The 20,780-nt window shown below is 53.1% G+C and overlaps 6 protein-coding genes across 6 annotated transcripts; 2 read left to right on the top strand and 4 right to left on the bottom strand.

Annotated features, from left to right (window-relative positions):
* Positions 1–264: 264 nt before the first annotated feature.
* On the top strand, positions 265–1,569 carry PG997_001332 (V-type proton ATPase subunit D; the record flags this gene model as incomplete). The annotated part of the gene is made up of 4 exons (XM_066805647.1): positions 265–296; positions 365–453; positions 527–1,422; positions 1,486–1,569. 4 exons carry the CDS (start codon positions 265–267, stop codon positions 1,567–1,569), a joined length of 1,101 nt encoding a protein of 366 aa, XP_066675420.1.
* Positions 1,570–1,866: 297 nt separating this feature from the next.
* On the bottom strand, positions 1,867–2,893 carry PG997_001331 (mitochondrial 37S ribosomal protein uS15m; the record flags this gene model as incomplete). Its single annotated transcript, XM_066805646.1, has 3 exons — positions 1,867–2,091; positions 2,121–2,779; positions 2,848–2,893. 3 exons carry the CDS (start codon positions 2,891–2,893, stop codon positions 1,867–1,869), a joined length of 930 nt encoding a protein of 309 aa, XP_066675419.1.
* A 384-nt stretch (positions 2,894–3,277) lies between these two features.
* On the top strand, positions 3,278–4,373 carry PG997_001330 (40S ribosomal protein uS2; the record flags this gene model as incomplete). The annotated part of the gene is made up of 3 exons (XM_066805645.1): positions 3,278–3,431; positions 3,551–4,070; positions 4,126–4,373. The coding sequence occupies exons 1-3, from the start codon at positions 3,333–3,335 to the stop codon at positions 4,371–4,373; spliced, it is 867 nt and encodes a 288-aa protein (XP_066675418.1). The 5' UTR covers positions 3,278–3,332.
* Positions 4,374–6,352: 1,979 nt separating this feature from the next.
* On the bottom strand, positions 6,353–9,844 carry PG997_001329 (Guanine nucleotide exchange factor lte1; the record flags this gene model as incomplete). Its single annotated transcript, XM_066805644.1, has 1 exon — positions 6,353–9,844. One exon carries the CDS (start codon positions 9,842–9,844, stop codon positions 6,353–6,355), a length of 3,492 nt encoding a protein of 1,163 aa, XP_066675417.1.
* A 100-nt stretch (positions 9,845–9,944) lies between these two features.
* PG997_001328 (RasGEF domain-containing protein) lies at positions 9,945–11,974 on the bottom strand (the record flags this gene model as incomplete). Its single annotated transcript, XM_066805643.1, has 3 exons — positions 9,945–11,152; positions 11,233–11,375; positions 11,571–11,974. 3 exons carry the CDS (start codon positions 11,972–11,974, stop codon positions 9,945–9,947), a joined length of 1,755 nt encoding a protein of 584 aa, XP_066675416.1.
* Positions 11,975–18,980: 7,006 nt separating this feature from the next.
* Positions 18,981–20,601, bottom strand: PG997_001327 (uncharacterized protein; the record flags this gene model as incomplete). Its single annotated transcript, XM_066805642.1, has 4 exons — positions 18,981–19,658; positions 19,681–19,950; positions 20,010–20,350; positions 20,418–20,601. The coding sequence occupies 4 exons, from the start codon at positions 20,599–20,601 to the stop codon at positions 18,981–18,983; spliced, it is 1,473 nt and encodes a 490-aa protein (XP_066675415.1).
* Between the last annotated feature and the right edge of the window lie 179 nt (positions 20,602–20,780).

The following is a 20,780-nucleotide window of genomic DNA, read 5'->3' as shown; positions in this document are numbered from 1 at the left end:
CGTGCGACTCGTGCCTGAGCTTGCTGGGTCACAAGCCTCCGGAGCCACTCAAGGCTGGTCTTTACCGTCTTAGTCCTGGCCTAGGCCCATCAGGTTGCGACGGGGGATTGACACTGACTGACTGCGCAGCTTTCAGCCAGAGCTCCGACAAACAGTTCGATCCATCCCAGGCGTCCAACTATTGGTGCTGTCTGATACACTACGTAACCTCGAGCAACCGTCCTTCTTTTCAATCCCAACACGCAACGTCCAGCTTTCGCCAAAATGGAGGGCCTCTTCTTCAACGTCAACAATGGGTAAATAACCCTGACGCGCACAGTAAATGCTGATGGATGGATGGCATGCTAATCTGGTGCAACTCTAGCTACACCGAGGGCATTGTTCGCGGTTATCGCAATGGCTTATTGACGAGCGCCAATTACTCCAACTTGACACAATGCGAGACCATCGATGGTATGTCCTTGCATCCGTCCACTTGATACTGTAGTCTGCATCGTAGCCTATTTCTCACACATTTTCCCTCCAGATCTCAAGCTGCAACTTGGCCCTGCATATGGCGACTTTCTGGGGTCCCTCGCACCCAACCCTTCCACATCAGCCCTCGCCGCGAAGACGACAGACAAGCTGGTCTCGGAGTTCCGTTATGTTCGTGCGAATGCGACAGGATCGCTGGGCAAGTTCATGGACTACGTCACCTACGGCTACATGATCGATAACGTTGCCCTCCTCATCACGGGTACTCTGCACGAGAGAGACACCAGAGAGCTGCTGGAGCGCTGCCATCCTCTGGGCTGGTTCGAGACGATGCCGGTACTCTGCGTTGCTACCAACATCGAGGAGCTTTACAACAGCGTGTTGATTGAGACACCACTCGCGCCGTACTTCAAGGGGTCTTTGTCGCACCAGGACCTTGACGAACTCAACATCGAGATCGTACGGAACACCCTCTACAAGAACTACCTGGAGGATTTCTACCAGTTCGTCAACTCGCATCCCGAGATGGCCGGTACACCCACGGCAGAGGTCATGAGCGAGATCCTGGAGTTCGAGGCGGACCGACGAGCCATCAACATCACCCTCAACTCCCTAGGAACCGAGCTGAACAAGGGCGACCGTAAGAAGCTTTACCCCAGCTTCGGCAAACTCTACCCCGAGGGTACTCTGATGCTGTCCCGGGCCGATGATTTCGAGGGTGTTCGTCTGGCCGTCGACGGAGTCTCAGATTACAAGAGCTTCTTCGATGCTGCCGGTCTCGGCGGTGGCCCATCGGGCCCTGGCAACATGGCTGGTGGCTCGGGTGGCAACGACAGCCGGAGTTTGGAGGATATGTTCTACGAGAAGGAGATGCAAATCTCCAAGAACGCCTTCACCAGACAGTTCACATTTGCCATCGTGTATGCGTGGGTAAAGCTTAGAGAGCAGGTACGCTTGTCAAAATCCCTCAAGTCAACTCCCTGGACGTAGAGAAAACTAACATGAACATAGGAAATTCGTAACATTACGTGGATCGCTGAGTGTATAGCTCAGAACCAAAAGGAGCGCATCGGAAACTACATCAGTGTATTCTGAGAGTTAAGTTCCCTTGATGCTTTCCTGTTCTGAACTCTCATACCCACCTTCTCTTTGTAGTCTTGGTTTGTAGCATTATTCGGTCGAAACACGAAAGAAGTCTTCGAGCCGGAGAACATGGTCGTTTTTGAAATTGGGCGCTTGAAATTTGATGATCCAGATAGAGCTTTAAGGCTACTGGCCGCCTCGAGTTGCAATCATGCCACCGCGCTGATGCAACTCCCCTGTATTTGTACATAGCAAATGGTATTACAGTTTGTCCGTCTCCTTATGATACAATGTATGATCAAAGCACCTTTACAGAGTAATTTCCCGCTGGTACGTTGCCGGACTCAGGCCAAGAGTCTGGATCATGTGTGTCCATCGCTCGCTTCCCCTCTCCTTCCTTGCCATGTACTTCAGGAGCTTCGCCCTCTTATGCACCATCAGGCGCAGATCTCGCTTACCGACTTTGTCCTTGTAGCCACGACCCTTCTCCAATTCGTTGGCCAGCGCCCGGATCTTGGCCGTCAAGATGGCAATCTGCACCTCACTGCTGCCCGTGTCCGCACCTGCGCGGACCGGCTTCTCGACATCCTCAACGCCGCGCGCCAGGGCTTGGGCGTGAAGGTCTTGTCGGTGTTGTGGCGGCCGAAGGTCTCGACGCAGCGGCGGATGTTGGCGTGGCGCTTGTCCTTGGAGGAGCCGTTGTCGATGTGCACGATGCGCTGCAGGGCCTCGGCGGCTTTAGCGTGGTTCGCGGCGTGCTGCTCGGCCTTCTGCTGCTCGAGGACGGGGTCCGCAGCCTCGGCGGTGACGGGCGCCAGCGGCTGCGTCAGGGCGCGGGCGTGCTGCAGCGCCTCGTCCAGCTCCGGCTGCGATACCAGGTTGTTGAGCACGTGCGGGGAGGTGGGCAGCGGGTGCGGCTGCTCGAGCGGGTTGCCGTCCTCGTCCAGCGGGGGGCGCGAGAAGGCGGCCTGCCCCGCCGAGTCGAAGGACTCCACGAAGGGCGTCGTCAGGCCGCGCACCGGATCGCCGAACTCGGCCGCCTTCTGGGCCCCGATCCGCTCCTTGATAACGTTGTGCGCGGCTTTGCGCTGCTGCATCTGTTGCCAGCGGTAGGGGTCCTGCTTGGCCAGGCGCTTCTTCTCTTTCGTCGTAAGCGAGGCGGTCTGCGTTAACGGGAGGAGCAGCGAGGGCGACGCCGGCTTAGGTGCGGGCCGAAGGCATACTGGAAAGACTGTTAGCGATGCAAACTATGGCTGACCATCTACTCGTCCAACTAGGCATAGCACGAACAATTGAGAGCGCCGAAGCGCGGGACAGTCGGTATCCGTGGCGGCATGGCTGCTGTGGTCTGGCAATATCACACAACGATATCTTGTCTGAGGCGCCTCAGATGCCCTCAACTTTTTCCAGTAGCCAGCAGCTATCAAATTGAATTGAATGATCGGCCACGGGCAGCCGGCCGCTTTGCCCCACAGACATCCAAGCCTCAACCGGCTGGATGTTGCAGCCACATTTCCACCTCCTCGAGCCACATCTCTGATAAACGATAAGAAAAGCGCTTTACCCCAATTTGGATTAGTACGATTAGGGCAGCACCCACCAAACGAGCCTGGATTTTGAAGCTGGGTTTCTGCCAATTGGAACTTTTTCGCAAGAAGCGCCAGGCATTTTCTCGATCGCGGGCACTCTGTTCATTCCACCACCACTTTGACCTCATCCCCTCCCTCCAGCCCAAAGGAACAGAAAGGTCCTCGTCACCACCACAACTGTTCAAGATGGCTCCCGCAAACCTCCCCGCCCTCTTCAATGCCACCAGCCAGGACATCGAGATGCTCCTGGCGGCCCAGTGCCACCTTGGTTCCAAGAACTTGCAGGTACGAAACACTCACCTGGGAAGAAAATATCACGACTCGCTGCGCGCGAGAGGAATGGATTGGGGAACATAGAGGGAAAAAATGAAGACGACGTACTGATTTGTTTTTTGCGCGCACAGGTGCACATGGAGCCTTACCTGTGGAAGACCCGTGCCGATGGTGTCAACGTCCTGAACATTGGCAAGACCTGGGAGAAGATCGTTCTGGCTGCCCGCATCATCGCTGCCGTCGACAACCCGGCCGACATCTGTGTCATCTCTGCCCGTCCCTACGGTCAGCGTGCCGTCCTGAAGTTCGCCTCGCACACCGGCTCCGTCGCCATTGCCGGCCGCTTCACCCCCGGTTCTTTCACCAACTACATCACCCGTTCTTTCAAGGAGCCCCGCCTGATCATTGTCACCGATCCCCGAACTGATGCCCAGGCCATCAAGGAGGCTTCCTACGTCAACATCCCCGTCATCGCTCTCTGCGACACCGACTCTCCCACCGAGTACGTCGACTGCGCTATCCCCACCAACAACAAGGGTCGCCACGCCATTGGTACCGTCTGGTGGATGCTCGCCCGTGAGGTCCTCCGCCTCCGTGGTACCATCTACAACCGCGAGACCCCCTGGGACGTCATGGTCGATCTGTACTTCTGTATGTTAAACCCCTTGGACTTTGCGCTGTGACTTTCTGCTAACCTAGACACCAGACCGTGACCCCGAGGCTGAGGCCGAGGAGAAGGGTGAGGAGGAGAAGCTTGCCGGTGTTGACGAGGTCGGCCCCGCCGCCGTCGCTACTGGTCTCCTTACCTCCGGTGGTGACTGGGAGGCTGCTGCCCCCGGCTTCGCTGGTACTCAAGGTGGTGACTGGAGCGGTGCTGCTCCTGATGAGTGGGGCAACGCTACTGCTCCTGCTGGTGAGTGGGGTGCTACTGATGCCAAGGAGAGCCAATGGTAGAGCCCTGGCGCTGCTGAAGGCAACCAAGAGCAGCCTGCCGCCGCTGTCCAGCCGGAGATTGAGTGGTAAATGGAATTTGCTGCTTCCTCGTGTGTTGTGAGCAGTTGCTGCACCATACACAACGAACAAAAGTTTACATGGATACAATTTGAGGGCACTGTTCTCGGAGTCTAGGGCAAACTGGCCGGACTTATGAGGGAAAGATACCCGCAACCAGTCGTAACATGGTTTTTTCTATTTTTTCACTGCTCTGATCAGTGTTCTTCATTGCGGACTGGGGAGGGGGAATGCCCTGTGTGGCCAGCGGAATGGACTTAATCGTTATTCCACCTAGCTCTGAAAAGAGGCTGTCAATTGCAGTAATCGTTCTTTGTGATATGTGATGCGGCAAGTCGTGTCCAAACTCAAGCTTTGCTGTTGGCATGTAAGTCGGTAGTGACCATGTAATGTAAATCTTGAATGGTGCCTCATTGTAATACGTCTTGTCTTCTTTGACAATGTAGCATCTTCCTAACCTCGAACATTATCACTCTCGAGGCATTGAAGCAACGTCTTCTAAAGTTGAACGTACTGGCTGTCCTGAAGTAAGCATCCTTTGGATGCGTGGTTGAGACGGACATCTTGTTGCTTAGGAGTTGAGTAGCTAAGCATCTCCATGCTTGCCCCTTGTATAGCTACTCCGAATTCATGACGGAGGTCACTGCCCTCTCGTAACGACTGGCCAGTCCCATTACGTCCGGCATTTCATCACTCGTACGGTTCAGGTCACTCACTCTTTCATATAATGCACAAGTTACAGGTCCTATGACTGAACGGCACGGTCATGATAGCATGGGTTTGGATACTGGAATCTCTGTGTCGCATTTCATTCCTCCGAATACTATTACCTCGCTCTCTCCCCAACTGCTACGAACGGCTCCCTCGTCCTGCGATGCATCATCATCCAGCAAACACTACAAAGACAGAAATGGTATGGTCCCGTGGCCTAGAAGCTAAACGGACACACAAGCATTCCAATTCCACAACCATGCGTGCTACTCCAACCTCCTCCTCTTCAACTCGATATAAACAAAAGCGCGTGTGGGGGGGTATCTTGGTCATCCACACAATCCCACAAATCCTCTCTCTCTCCTCCATAATTTCACAAAAAAAAGCTTCTTCTACAACAGCCGCTTTACACACCTAGACCCCTCCTTCCGGTCTCTGTCTCGCTTCCTTCCCTTTCTCTCTCAGTGTCTCTCGCATCATTCCCTCGTCAAGTTCAGACATCAGGAACAGGCAAGGACACAAGACACATGCTATGCTGTAAGAGGGGTACCACCTCCAAATCGAGAATGAAAAAAACTCCGACGCTTTGCTAATTCTCGTTTAACAACAACGGGGCTCGTAAGCCGCCGAAAAAGCAACAGAACAGTTACTGATGTGTGTGTATGAGAGAAAACGGTCAAGTCTATACTTCCCGAATAGCGACCCAAATAATAAATATGCAAAATACCAAAACAAGGACAATGTTAAATGAAACAAAAAGAAAATGTCGACATCCAAGGGAAAAGGGGTAATCGCGTTGTGATGTCGTAGTCGTAAGATGCAATATGGCGTGCATTAAGACATGATGAGTCAGGCCACCCAGTGGCGCTTTGTTTCGACAAGGAAATAGGGATGGAGTTGCCGTATAAGGTCGGTATGTGTGAACATGTGTCTGCGCGCGTACATATGGGCGTGATTAAGATCCGGATGATTATGGGCCGAGTAAGCAGAGCCGCGTACAAGTACAAGTGGTCGTAAAAACGGATATGGTGCTGCGCGTGGGCGACAGGTGTATGTCTATCGGGGCGTCGATTCGTAAATTGCTTTGCCAGTCGATTCAAGGAAATAATGCGAACGCCGTTCGCTAGGCAGTGCGTAACTTTGGTCAAGTACATTGATAGGCTCGTTTGCCATAAGTCGTGACGGGCTACCCGATAGGTAGCGCTTTTTTATTAAGCGAGTGACGGCTCGATACTCTGCGAATGCTTCCGAATCTCGTCGTCGTTGAGCGCGCTCATCCAGAGACAACGCTCCGTGATGCCTTCTATGGGCTGGAACTCGTAGAGCGTGCTAGCCTCAAGGAGGCGAAGTAGGGTCTTGACAACGGACGCGGCGATACGACAGCGCTCAAAGTTGACCAGTGGCGCGGTGGTAGGTGAGCTCGCGATTTCTGAAGGGCGCTGCGAGTTGAAAAGAAGGTCGTGCGTATAAATACCCACGAACGGGATGCAGCCCGTCTCAGCAGTCGTGGCTCCGCCTTCCATCTCGGCACGTAGGTTGTAGAAGTTCTTGGTCGGGGATATAAGGCTCTCTAGATCCTGCATGGTCTTCATATCGGATGCCGGTACCAGAGCCCAGGTCTTTGACAGTCTCGCCACCTCGTTGGATGTCAGGGCAACGGCGATCTGGCTCATGGTTGCGAAGTTTCGATACTTCCGGCAATGCGCAGCGATGTGGATATACTTGATGAGGCATCGCGCACGCTCCTCCAGGTCTTGTGTAAGAACGGTCTCGGACACAACCCACTTGACCATAATGTTGAAACGAGCGACGACTACCTCGACGCCACGGGCATCGCTGTTGCGCAGGAAGTCAACCCATGAGCGGGAATCGGTATGGGTGTTCTTCCAGCGCATATCGACAAGCTCCTTCCAGTCAACTTCGTTCAGTGCGTCTTTCTCGATCAGCGTGAATTGCTGGGCGAGAATATCGGAACTGAACGCCAGGATAAATGGCAGGTGTGCCACATACTTGCCCGACGCTCGGTTCTCCAATGTGGAAAGATTGCGCCTTGGGATATATTTGCCACCAGCGGCATCATCAAACGAGTCTTGGTGTGGCTGATGCTTAGCAGTAGTTGGTGTAGTATCTGGCGTCGGTGGCATCTGCTTGGATGGCCAGAGCTGGTGTTCGTGAAGCTCTGGCACATTGGACGCTTCGGGTGAGATTTGGTGATGTAGGTCATTGACATAAAGAGATCGCTGGCCTCCCTCTGAAGTTGCCAATGAATGAGTAGCGGAATGAGAATCTGTGTTATCAACGTCCTCATGTTGTGCGCTCTGCTGGGTGGGCTGCACTCCGAACTCATCGGTTTCGCTGTTTTCTAAGGACAACTCCGAAGACAGATCAGAGTCTCCATCGTCCCCGACATTCAAGAATGATAGTTCTCGTGTAGCATCATCCTGCTGTTTAATCTCCTCCATGCTCTTGGTTTTCTCCACCATTTCGTATGACAAGTTCTCAGGGAAGCCTCCCCGCGGCTTCTCCTCTCGAGGTGTGAGATCATCCGATGAATCTTGTAATATCGAGTGATTGGCCCATTCCTGAGTAGTTGTTTTACTGTGACCATCGTCTGTCAGGCCACGGTGGAGCAAAGGAACAGAGTTATACGACTCCCTTGACCCGTCAGAAAGGAAGGACCTGACTTCAGATCGCGGTACTTCGAGTGTCGTGCGCGCTTCGTCGTGTCCTTTATCCATGGCCTCGGACAACATCGAGACCACGTCATCGCCCACGACATCCACATGCTGGCGTCGGTTTCTGCGCTTTTCGGGCGTAAAGTGGTCAACTTGAGACTCGTTGCTGACGGGCGACTCAGGGCTGACCTCCCCGACAGCGGAGGCAACAAATTTCCGAGGCTTGATGATGAGCCTGGAGGGTCTCTTCTCATATTTCCCTTCTAGCTTAGCCAGAGCAGACTCCACGCCACAATCTCCGTCGTCATCCGGTATTTCGGCCAGCTTTTTAGCCTCAGCTTCGAAAGAAGGGCGCATAACAGGTTTAGACGAGTGGGTGCTGGACGTAGACACCTGGCGCTTGTGTGGTTTCTCAGCCATGGCGCCCAATGAGAATACTTCAACGCGGCGCTGAGAGAAATCGCTGCTGACAACCTCGAAGAAATCACCCGACTCGCTCACAGGGCTGCGGAGATACGAGCTCCTCATGGACTCGGAATACGTTGTCAAAGAGCCCACCGAACGAGATCTGTGAATGGGCGCATCTAAGTCGGCAACATTCTGTACGCCTCTCAAATCTCCACCAGGCCGCCTGCGAAGAACTCGCAGCGGAGGAGGTAATGAGGGCACCGATTCTGGCGGGCCAGACTCCTCTGTGTATACAGTGGTGGCATCAAAGCTCTTCACCGTTGACTGTGGGAACACGCTGTGGATCGAAGCCCATCTTCGATGTACAATTGAGCCCCTGGATCGATAACTGCGACTGGACTGTTGTCTTTTATGCCCCCGGAAGCTTGAAAGTGGAGGGAGTAGAGACGAAGTTGCAGACTGAGTGGCTGCATCCATGTCCATGGACCGTCGCTCGTGAGCCCGAGACTCCGTATCTGTGCCTATAGTGCTTCGCCGCCCAGCTCCCAGTGTTGCGAGATCCGGCACAAATGGAGGCAACGGGCCCTCCGAAAACGAAAATCGCAGAGCCTGAGGGCTTAGAATTGTTGAAGACCTCCGAGGATTACCTTCTGCAGCCTTGTCCGGTGGCGTAGTCGGGGGTGTAGGATCTGCGCCTGGGTGCAAATAGTGTTCTGAAAAGCCGTCGACAGATTCGCTGTGCGGTAACCCCAAAGCACCCGTCATGGCATGATAGTCTTCAGGCACTGTGCCGTCAACAATAACAATTGATTTGCTCCCTTGCGTGATGGCAGTATCACTGAGTATTCGCGATCTCGAGGCAGGCTGCAGCTCAAAGGAAGAGTCCAGATGGGCTGCCGAGTACTCGATTCCATCTGCTGAGAGCTTGGTAGGGAAGTCATTCGGGAGGAACTCATTCGAAATGCCAGCAGCACTATCCTCGCGCACGGCTTTCTTGAAGTCTTCGGCAATCTCGGCTCCAAGCATGTCAATCCTGACAGCCGGCCGGAAGCCCCCGATGCGTGTCAAACGGGACTGTGGGACTACAGCCGTTCCGGGGATACGGTTTTCGGTCACTCCTCTGGGCCCCATGGTTGCGAGGCTGACAAAGCTACCCTGGGCTGGAGATGTTTCGGGGATCTTGTGGCTCAACGCCCGTCTAACGCTCGTCAGAAGTTTTCGCATACCAGCGCCTGACATTGCTGAAGCTGCCCCCTTATCTCCGGCCGGTTGCTGTGGTTGCGGCGGATCAAAAACGGTTGTCTCTCGGCTTGCAGCAGACTTGGCCGGGTGAATATCGACAAAAGCTTGCCCTGGGGGCATCAGATTTCCCCTTACAAGGCTGCCGGCATATGGAAGAGTAAGCAAAAACTCGGCATTCTTGTAAAGTACCTTTTCGGTAGTTGTCGCGTCATGGTCCCGCAACGAATCGGTCAAACTGTTGTTGCGTTTATGCTGAGGTCGCACGCGCTTCCCAGTCAGGGCGCGAGGTGTCGCTGCAATCGGATCCGGGGTGTTGTATATCGAACTGGGCTCTACGGGATGAGCCGCCAGGGCGTAGCTTGAAGAGGAGTCTGGCATCTTGAAGCCCTTGGTAGGGAACGAACAGGATACAACATCAAGGCTAGCAATGCTCATAGGAGAAGTAGCCTGCCTTTCCAAAGTCGTTGACGGCCGCTGATCAGGGGGTACATGGTCGTTCCCCGGGATGGATGCCACCATGCAAGACAGCATCAATGTGACCAGCGTGAACCGCCTCATTGTAGAAATTCGTATCAGTCCCCGCTTCAGGGTGTGTAAAGTCCATGGCCGATAATTGAGGGGGCATGCTCGTGTCCATCATCCAGAAGCTCGGATCCAAATCCGGATTTCGATGACCCGCAATACCACCGGGGACGATAGGACTGTCGGCGTCGAGGTTTGAGTCAAAATCTGGCCCGTCCCAGTATTGCGCGCAGACTCGCCGCCAGCATTTCTTCAACTCGGCAAGAATCTTAAGCTGGACCTTCCGGCTGGCTGCTTCATGTGACAGTTCGTCCACGAAATCATTCAGCAAGTTGCAAAATACGATGCGCAGATGATAGTCAACCACGAAGTCGTCCACGAAGTAGTTCAGAATCCAATGTCTGATGGCGACGAAGGTTCTCACCCTCACAACCATTCCTATCTCATCGGCCCGGACGAGCGCCCATTTCAGTCTGGCGATCAGCATACGCAAAAGATCGGCCGGTTCCATAAAGGAGCGGAATGTGAGAAAGAAGTCGGACAGTAGTTCGTAGTCAAGGAAACAAGGCGAGGTAATCTCAGATACAAGCCTTGGAGGAGTTGCCGCCGTCACGGCACCCGTGGCTGACGAGTAGCGCACAATAGCTCGATCGTCGCAGTCTGGCTTAAAAGTCAAACTATCAAACATCTCCGGCTCTATCACCAGATGCGTGGAGAGATACGTAGCTCGCGTAGGCTGTGGAAATCGTGGTGAGGATGGAGTCAGTAAAGTCGGCGAGGGGATTTTGTAGTGCGACATCCTGATCGGGCCCGGGCTTGGTCTCCTACTTCCTAGCGGATCGGGATACAGAGAGTTGACATCGCCATGGTGCGACTTGTTTACATGCGAATGGTTGCTAGACCGGCCTTCCTCCGTGGGTGCGTAGGAGGACCCCCGGATTAAGGGAGTGCCTCGAAGGGTGAATCTAGGCGTCCCCAGTTTCCAGGAAGGGATGGAAATCTGCAGCATCGGCGAAGGCGCGGGGTCATCGATATCCTCCATGGTCCTGGCCCTTTGTTCGTCTTGGGGTTTCGTTATGACAACCTTGAAGCCCCCGGCTTCATCCTCGTGGCCTAGGCTCGCGTCCGGTATCGTCGTATCCGACACAGCGCGTCTATGGCGAGCTTGTTTGTCCAGGTTCCTTAGCCCCATAGGATGCCGTGTCATCGGGGAGATGGAGGCCCAGAGAGAGGTGTGGGCTGACCACTCAGATCGCTTGATTGTCTACTGAGCTCTGGGGCAACAGTAAGAGTATTGTCCAGGCCTGCAGCAGTGCTAGGAGGCGTCAAAGGGGGAAACACAAATGTCGGCTGCGGGTAACGCTGATTTGCTGGCCGGACAGTAGGCCTATATTCATACTTGTAAGCACGTTTCAAGGTGAATAGACGATCCCAAGTAAAAGCACCATGGCATGCATCGACATGCGATAGTTGGCTGTCAAGGCCCACGTATGGAGACTTTTAATGACGCGACCTCTAGTCACAGGCGATGCAAACCAACCGGCATGTATGCATGTTGCTCGAATCGCACTCGAGTACTCACCTCAAAAAAATTTTTCCATTATTTCCCACGTTTGCGACTGTGAACTGTCTCCCCTCGCGACCAGCCGATCCACCGTCTGGCGCAATATCCCATTTTCCCTGGTCGGCTTCCCTCTTCGTCATCGGTCTCGCCTCGTCGCCTCCTGACCTCCGCTCAGCAGCCGGCAGTATGGGTTTCGATTTATTGATGGGCGACAGTCGCGCCACGGTTTTCGCTCCTTTCTCCGCCACTCTATCCATGGGCCGCGACGGCGAGCGCTTGTCCCTGACATCTCGCAGCATTCCGGTCTTGGGGTTCCTCTCGGCTCTTGTCGACAGGTTCCGGCGTGGTGGTCGTTGCGATTTGACGCTTGTCTCTCTCGTCACTATCGGCGATAGCGACAGCCGGGGTCCAACAACCTCCATATCGTCGTATATCCGTCACCTTTCCCTCGTACACACATACACACACACGAGCACAGTCTCTTTCTCTTATTGCGCAACAGAGCGCTGTCTGCTGTTTAGAATCCCACCGAATCGATGCATTGAAGGAAAGTATTGGTATTCAGAATGAATGAGTGGCAATTCCCGTTCTCCAAGAACCTCAGTGTTGGGTTGTTGGCATCTGGCGCAGGGCGGGCGCTGCTGCTTGTTTGTTTGTTTGCTTGCCGTGGACAGTATGTGCGACTTAGCAAGGACGCGCACAAAACGCCATGCGAGAGAGAGAGAGAGAGGTAAAAGCGAAAGGTTGTTTTCCCCCTGGGTGTCTTCTATTGTTCGTTCGAATCGTGATGCGGAAATTTGGGGTCTGTGTGTAGCGACCGACCCAGAGGCTGTACAGCGCGCGAGGGTGTGCGTGGTGGGTATGTAACCTTGAGGTTGTGGTGTTGTCTCTCTTGTCAGTCGTCGCGTGGCCGTTTCTCCATGCAAGCCTTCGCGCCAGCCAAATCTAATGAAGCAGGCTTGCTTCACTGCGCGGCGAGACTCAAATTAGGAGGAGACAGGATGGGATCGCAAGTAAGGCGAACTGAGGCTCCAGTCCGGTCCAGAAGAAGGGAGGGAGGGACGGCCACCAGGATAAACCAAAGTGTGTACACGGACCGGCAATTTGCTAGTGCTAGTAGGTAGCAGGCAAGCAGGGCAGTTGAGCAGGGGAAGTGCAGACAGGACAGGACAAGACAGAACAGGGGGGATCCTCCGAGCAAGCGAACATGCAAAAGCAAGCAGGGTTGGGGCTGCTGCGACTGCTGCAGCTGCTGCAGTTCACTAAGTACGTACGGCGGCCAGAATTAATAAACGAACATAAGCAGGTACATTGATCATTGAGGTGTGTAGGTGTGCTTTTTTAGTACGTCGGATTCGGTTGTCATCAATCGCCCTGTGTTCTATTCTTTTGAACGCGCAGTTCTCTCAATACCTAGGTACTTCATGGAATGCAGACGCCAGTCAAGTCAATCCTACAAAAGGGGCATCAAGGGGACGGGCACCCCGTGACTTCTGTTGGATGTTCGAACATGCGGATTCGCATACACACGCACACACAAGTACATCAAATTGTACGACTCAATCACCTTCAGAAGAAACGAAAATAACTGGGAGGGAAGGCTTCCGGAAGTAGCTTCGTGGGGCTGGCTAATGGGCAAGTACTTGTCAAGTGACGACCGGCCCTTGAATTTGAAGTTCCAGCCTCTCACTCCTCCAGCTCAATTGTCTGCCTACTCGGCCAGAAGCTCGGGCTCGTCCTGCTTCTTCCAGTCCCATGAGGGGGGAACACCTGCATTAACTACTGTACTACTTAACGCACCTTAGCTAAGAACCGATTTGATAGGTGAGAAAGAAAGAGTCAGCACGGAGGTGTGCTTCCCGTTGAAGTACCAAAGAAGAGTTGGAGTTTTGACTATATCAAGTACCGGTGGCATAGTGATTAACGTGCAATTGCACATACTCTGAGTAGGTACCCCAAGGGCCAGTCGAGGGGTACCTTATGTACTACTTACGCAGAGTGTTCCGGCATGTCGTTCCAGTCTCGTGGCTGGCCTAGCGTAGGTACACAGGTAGCTTTGGCATCGCGTGTTGCAAGGGGTGTCCCTGGAGCCCTCAGTACCCACCCCAATACATCTGTAATTCCATGCTATACACGCCATCTCTGCGATCTCTCCTGCGCTCCCCGAGATACGCAAGCCGTAGGAACTCGTTTGAGAAATTCACATAGGAAAATAGGATGAACATGAACGCGCAAGTCGCTTCTACTGGGTTGAAAATGATCTGCCGCCAATTCCCGAGAATATACAGAGAGCATAAGGAGAGGCATGTACATAGCTCCCGGCCACCCAGGCTCATCAATGACCCTTCCAATCAATGCTTGCCTGTCAACACGCGCACGGGTGGATGGGTAAAATGACCGTTAAGGCACAAGGGTCATCTAATAACGCCAGAGCGAAACATCAAGGACGCCCCAAGCTCACCCGCATCATTCCAATCCCATGTTGCATCCCCAAATGAAAATCGTCATGTACATAGAAGCTGGGCTGGTATAGCATTTCATTCTCACCTCGCTCTCGCTACTGCTGCGCCCAACGTGCTCCTTTCATTAACTTATTGCGGCGCAAGTCCCCATAGTACCTACACCAAAGAACGATGTTCGTCTGCTCCAACGGGACGGGTAGAGCACTCGGGGCACTTTGTGACCAAGCAGTGGCAGGAAAAAACCATAAAAAGTACGGATGACACACCCACACCCCTGCCTGAAGTTGACGTTGACCTCCACAAGAGATTGCTTTTCCACATGCCGAGTGATTGGTCGTGAGGAGGTAATCCTCTGTCTCGTCTCAAAGAAGTTTCCCGCGCCGACGAGACACACAGATGGTCTCGTCTCAGTACAACGGTTTGACAAAGCTTAAAATAAAAACTTTTCGTCACGAACGCTGGCTCTTGAGGGTGTTGTCTTTCCCTTGGTGCATTGGACGGGAGAAAGGGGAGGTACAGTAAAAGGACCATCACCGACGGATCGGGTCAGCCACCAACTTGGCGACTACACCCAATGCAATGTTCAGATCAAAATCAAGCCACCGATGTCTATTGTTGGTCAAGTGTGGCATCCACAGGCCAAACCAGCGCCTCGGAATTCGAGATTGGTGTGAAAGAAAGAAAAAAGTCTATCAATAGTTCCAATAGTAGTGTGGGGAGAAAAATGGGATATATTTTCTGGTGGCCGTTCAATTAACCATTACATCAGACGTTTTTACATCATCGCATGCATGCTTCTCGACTGTACATAATGGATGTTTGGTGTCAGTGTTGGTCCCAGCCGGATACCTGCTGCTGCTGTTCCTGTTGGTTCCAAGTTTACCAGGTTTCGTTTGTCTGCAATGTGAAAAGGCAAGAGCCCCATCCCCCTCCCCCTCCCCTGGAAATGCTTGTGCGACGACATGTCGTCAATCCGTTGCGTCTTGCTGCGTCATTTGTCTGGTGCCCCGAATCCTCCCTCCTTTCTTTCCCGCCGCCCGTCTGGGGCTAGACCAGTAGCTGAAATGACCAAATGTGCCTCGGATAGCGTCAATAGCCCAGCAGTCAGGAACGGCCCAGCCAACCCAGGCCGTCTTAGCACCATGTTTAGCTCAGAGATCTCCAGGGGCATCGCACAAGTCTCATCAAATGGGGGAAGTCCCGGCTAGGCTAGAATCTTGGTCATGATACTATTGTAACCTACTGGCAACGTGCAATTCTTTGTTTACCGACGGCCCTCCTGCATGTGTCGTGACCATGGCCCATGGGGAGGGGGAAACAATGAGACAGGCCTTCTCTCCTATCAGCGCGTTCTGACTCAGATTGCAATTTACAGCCATGACAAACAGATGGAGATTTATGTATGTATGTAGTCGAACTAACAACGGACGAGAACAAAATAGATTTCGGATCGCCTACATGCTTGTTGCTTGGCTTGGCCCGAACCACCTTGCCGCGACTCAAATGCAAGAATCGTACGAAGACACTCTACTTTAGACAGAAGCAAAACAGGAAAGGGAGACTTGATCTGTCAATCCAAAATCATTCTAGCTGCAAGTCGAAGCCGTACTAGTCCTAGCAGCTGCAGAAGAGTGTGCTCTAATTCTTTCCCCGAGAGCAGAGTCTCAAAAAGTGCAGAACACCCTCCAATCACGATGCAGCCCCGGCTGCATACTGCTACTGCCCACAAGCTACTGCCAGAGCATACTAGTCGTTGTAGCATCGGCCGTGACGAGGAGTGCGTACAACAGGTAGAGCTAGAGGTTTATCGGTGTATATTCTGCAATGCAGGCAGGTAGTGGCACACCGCCAACCGGCGTTATCCCAGCAATTGTATATTCACCTGATAAGATTCCCTCGACTGCAACATCATGTCTACTATAGCTGAAGCTCCTGACGGCATACATGCTCAGAGTCAAATGAAACAATATTTTGGCGAAATCAACAACAATAATAAGAACAACAACAACAAAAACAAACACGATCAAAGTTAATTGACATGGCATGGTTCTGCCATCGAGCGTTTGACAGCGCACGTGGCTACTGCATCCCGGCCCGCCCGAGCGGACAATAGATAATCTGAAGGTCCTAGGAGATCTCGAAGATCGTCTCTTGCCTTGTCTTGTCTTGATGCTGATATGTGTGTAGCATTCCTTATCAGAGGAGTTCATATCATTCCCCACCTGCCCTCCTCCCTGTCACCACCCTTCATGCTAGGGTAAAATGAAAAAAATACTTCCCGAGATTCCCACACACCAGATGCCTGCCACTCCACTGTCCGTAGAGGAGGTATTGATGCATTGGATGCCCTTCTTCGTGTTTGGTGTTTGCTGCGAAATGTTTTTAGGTTAAACCTTAACGGCTTTTGTGTGTGACATGAGACATGCTTATCCCGTCCATTCGCAAACCCCTGCTGTTGACACGGGATAGCATCAGCACGAGATTGTTGCCGTCTTGGGGGCTTGCCATGAGTCAATCACCCACATGGGTACCCAGAGAGCATCGTGTGTAACGGGTTCCTTTCGTATACAAAGACCTATATAGGTGGGGGCGGCGGCGGTGGGATTCGCCCACGTGAGTTCTCCGATGGTCACCACGGCATGGCGCCGGCGGCATCGAAATAATTAGAGGGCTGAACTGCCGACGAGTTTTCGCTACAGCTGCTCTGACTCGAATACATACGTAAATATATGCATTCTACAGAGACTGGTTCTTCGCTTTGACCAGCATTGTGATTATCATTATCATATATCAGTACATCGCTCAGGTGGCGGGATAGGACCCTCTTGCGCAACGGATAGGTAATTTGCATACTGCCGTCTCTGAAACCGGCAATCTTACTGATCAACCAGAGATCGGAGAAATGGCTGCTTGCAACATCTGGCCACACACATAACTCGCGGGATCTTGCAGTCCACTCCCCAGGAAACAAGAAACAAGGTATATAGGAAGACGCTAGTGTAGAGCGCAATTGCGGCCGCCCGTCAACAAGGCCACAAGCAGCAGCAGATATCCGGACCGAGCCAGACCCGTCGGAAGAGGTCGCATGCTCTCTCTCTTGCTCGGATCCCACACCACCTAAATGCACATCGACTACAATCTAGATAAGATACCTACCCAGTAACATGCATTTTCGCAAAGTCTGCCGAAAACAGGCGGCGACCGTCTTCCCAATGCGCCGGGTCGGCTGACCCGTGTTGGTCTTGATGGTGGTGGCGGCCATGCTGCAAGCCGTGTGTGTGTGTGTGTGTGTGTGGCCTACTTGTGGGTGGTGGTGGTGATGATAATATTAGTACACGCAAATTCTCACTATAACGGCCTGGCTCGGTGGCCACTGGCCTCTGGCCGCACCTACATGGTCAACGAGACATGTCTTTTCTAAAGTACGTACATGGAGTTGTATGTACTACCATTGGCCCGGGAAACAGTCAGGTCCCCGACGACCTACCTAATGCGGGCATTGCAAGGACCTGACGAACCCGTCAGCAAAACGAAAGAAAAGGCCATGATGGCTTGGCCAAGGAAGATGGGAAAGAAGAGATGACAGAATGACAGCTGTCATTTGCGCTCCCTTTACTTACACACAACCAACAACAGCAACCACCATATTCCGCGGCTTTATGCACATTACATACTACGCATGTTGCATATATACCTGCCCTATATGAAACTCGTATGTAGACAGAGTCATGCCACCACCACCACCATCTTTGGCCTCCCGACTCCTAGCCCCCAGGTTCTCCCAATGCGCCCACATCAAGTCAAGACCAGACGAACGGTCCAGTAGTAGTGAGAGAAAATCGGAAAAAGAAACGAGAAAAGGGGGTACGTGTGTATGTGTATGTGGACATCCACTTACCTTCTTCCCCCATTCCAAGCAAAAGTGCGTGCATTGCACACAGGAAAGACGAAGGAGTTGGAAATCGAATGTGATAGCATAGCGACCAATCTCGAGATCACTTCCTCATTGGGCTGTGTGCCGTAACGCGGCACGGCATGCGGGGTACCTACCCAGGGGGTGGTATGCGAAGGCGGGCGAGGTTGGATGATGAGGAGGTTAACGAAATGCAAAATGTCCTGGCCCCTAGTCCTGGGCAGTGAGAAGAATCCTGCGGGACGTGCCGCATACCTCAGTACATCGCCGAGGTCAACGAGAAGAAGAAAAGCGAGAGAAGGTCTTTCGCCAAGGCAAGGGCTTCTAGATCCCGTCTTACGGGCAGACGGGCTTGCTTATTGTGTTGTTGTTGTTGTTGTTGTTGTTATTTTTTGCTTTTCCTGCCGCTACTCACCCTGTACGCAGATAGATCGGTCGGTTGGTTTTGTGTGTGGTTGGGGCGGATGTACCAAGGAGGTGTAAGATGATATGAGCGAAGAAGAGTTGCATTGAAGATAGGTTGATATACAGACGCGCTTAAACCCGTTCCGGCAGGTGCGCAACAAGAAACAGCCTCCGCGGGGGGTTCAAACGGTTGATGCAAGTTTGTCCCCGGGTCTCGTTTATGGGCGAATGGCGGTGGCTGGAGGAAGTGCATACAGTAGTAGATACGACTGAGAGGGTTGGTTCTAGATGAAAGACCAGGTCGGTTCTATCACACCTGACAAGCTCTATTGACCAATCCGAGCACACGGAAACAGTATACCATAAGGGGTAACCGCCACATAAAGTCCGAACAATAGGGAGTACGGCACAGTCATATCTAGTATCTTACATTATGGCTTCAAAATCGTAGACGCGGCCCTGAAGGCATTCGGTACGAATACACGCTCGTTCGATTCAAAGTTCTATACATGTAAATAGGTAGTTCCTATATCAAATACAAAATTACAGTGAGAAAATTATAAGGTCAACCAGACCAAAGGTTGAACCTCCCGAGGCAACGAGTGGGCTACATATATGTATAGCCCTCAATCAATCATCTCGTTTTGTTCAGAGGAAGCCCCGTGACGCGTTTCGCCCGTACTCGGCACTGTAAGCGTCCAGCTTGACTGCCACCAGCACGCACTCGGCCGCGCTCTTCCCGCTCCTCGAGCTCTGGATCCGGAGCCGCCACTGTCCCTTCCGCACGACCCACTCCTCCGCGGCGGGATGGCCGGTGCTGGGATCGATGCGCCGCCTCTTCCTCGACGGCGGGAAGAAGCCGCTGCCTACCGCCGAAACGGGCGACTCTTGCTCCCCGCCGCCGCCGCCGCCATTTGCCACTGACGAGGTGGTCGAGAAGGCGGTTGTTGCCGAGATGGGCGCCGGGGTCTCTTCATTCTCCGTGTGTGCCTGATATACTTTGCCATCTAGCATGATATGCGCGTCCGTGTCGATGACCACGCGGACCAGGTCTTCGCTCAGGGGCGTGTTGCCCGGCGTCGGCGGTTGGCTACCCGCACCGCCCGTAGCCATCAGGAGACCCAATGGCTGCGTCTCGGGAAGTCCAAGTTTCCCGGCGATAACCTCGAGTAACTTGGCCAGCCTCATTTTCATCTGACCAAAGAACTCGGCGCGCATGATGTGGATGTTCACCTTGCTGTTCTCGCCGCCCACCTCCAAAATCATCTCGTAGGGGCGCTCGTCTACAAAAGGCCGCGCGTAGTTGACCCAGCCAGAGATGTGCTGCTCCCCCGCCGTACGAAGGTACGGGGTCGGTGGTGACCGAGATGCCAGACTTCAGGACATCTTCCAGCCTTATGACGATCTCGCTGCGCCGCCGGGCCTGGTTATAGCTTATACTGTGGGGGATCAGCTTCTGCTCCAGGCCTTTGAAGTTGAAGTAGCGGCAGTCGCGCAGCAGGCTCTGCCGGTGCTCGTCGCTGCGGATCTCTATAGGATAGCCTCGAAGCAGATGCAGAAGCTCCGCGAAGATGTCGGCAGAGCGATTCGGCACAGCTGGGGGAGGATAGACGGAGGCCTGATGAGCCCTTCGCGGTCTAGGCCAGGAAATATCTCCTCGGGTGTCCGAAAGAAGACGGCGAATCCAAGCGAGAAATAATTCGGGGTGTTTCCTGGGCCCCCGAATAAGTCGCGTGGGATCTGGAACTCCCGGTGTCCGATCGATATGAAGATGGACTCTTCGTAAAGCTGAGACATCAACTTTGGTAAGGTGTAGAATTGCGCATCGGCAAAGAGGCGCACGAAATGCTGTCCATCTCGGGGCTGTACATGATAGCCTTGCAGATGAAGGGCGATGTCCTTGAAAGTGAGAGGATCTCTGTCTATGTACAGTGTACGAATGGCAGTATTAAGACTTTCGCCGCTCTCTTCAGCCTGCTTTATCTGGCAGATGAAGTACTGAGAGAAATAGGAAGGGGCTGGACATAAGAAATTAGCATCACATAAGTCGCGAGGCTGATATAATCATCCTTATGCACAACGTACCGTCGGAGGAGATGGAAGCGCCAGACAATTTGAACAGCTCGGTGCCTATTTGAATGGGGAAGACGCGCTCGTGAGGTAGGATCTTGGGGATCTTGGAGATGAGCTGTGGTGTGGACGGTGGCAAGTGGAATGTTGTGTGTTGAGCGCCCCCTTTAGGAGTATCGCCCGAGTTGGATTTACTCATCGCTGTTGTTACTTTTATGGCCGCTTACTTAAAGATCGATATGAGTGGGACATGCTAGAAAGGACGGGAAAGGAAGAGTAGACGAGAGAGAGAGAGAGAACAATTCGGGGCTGTTTTACATGATGGATAGAGATGTTATCATGGCAGTTAATACGTGGAATAGCAGTGAAGTTGGGTTG

This window comes from Apiospora hydei (assembly GCF_038363865.1).
Source record: "Apiospora hydei strain CBS 114990 chromosome Unknown utg000002l_segment0_segment0, whole genome shotgun sequence".
Taxonomy (NCBI): domain Eukaryota; kingdom Fungi; phylum Ascomycota; class Sordariomycetes; order Amphisphaeriales; family Apiosporaceae; genus Apiospora; species Apiospora hydei.
The sequence above is the reverse complement of the archived record's forward strand: the minus strand, read 5'-3'. Positions and strand labels throughout refer to the sequence as shown.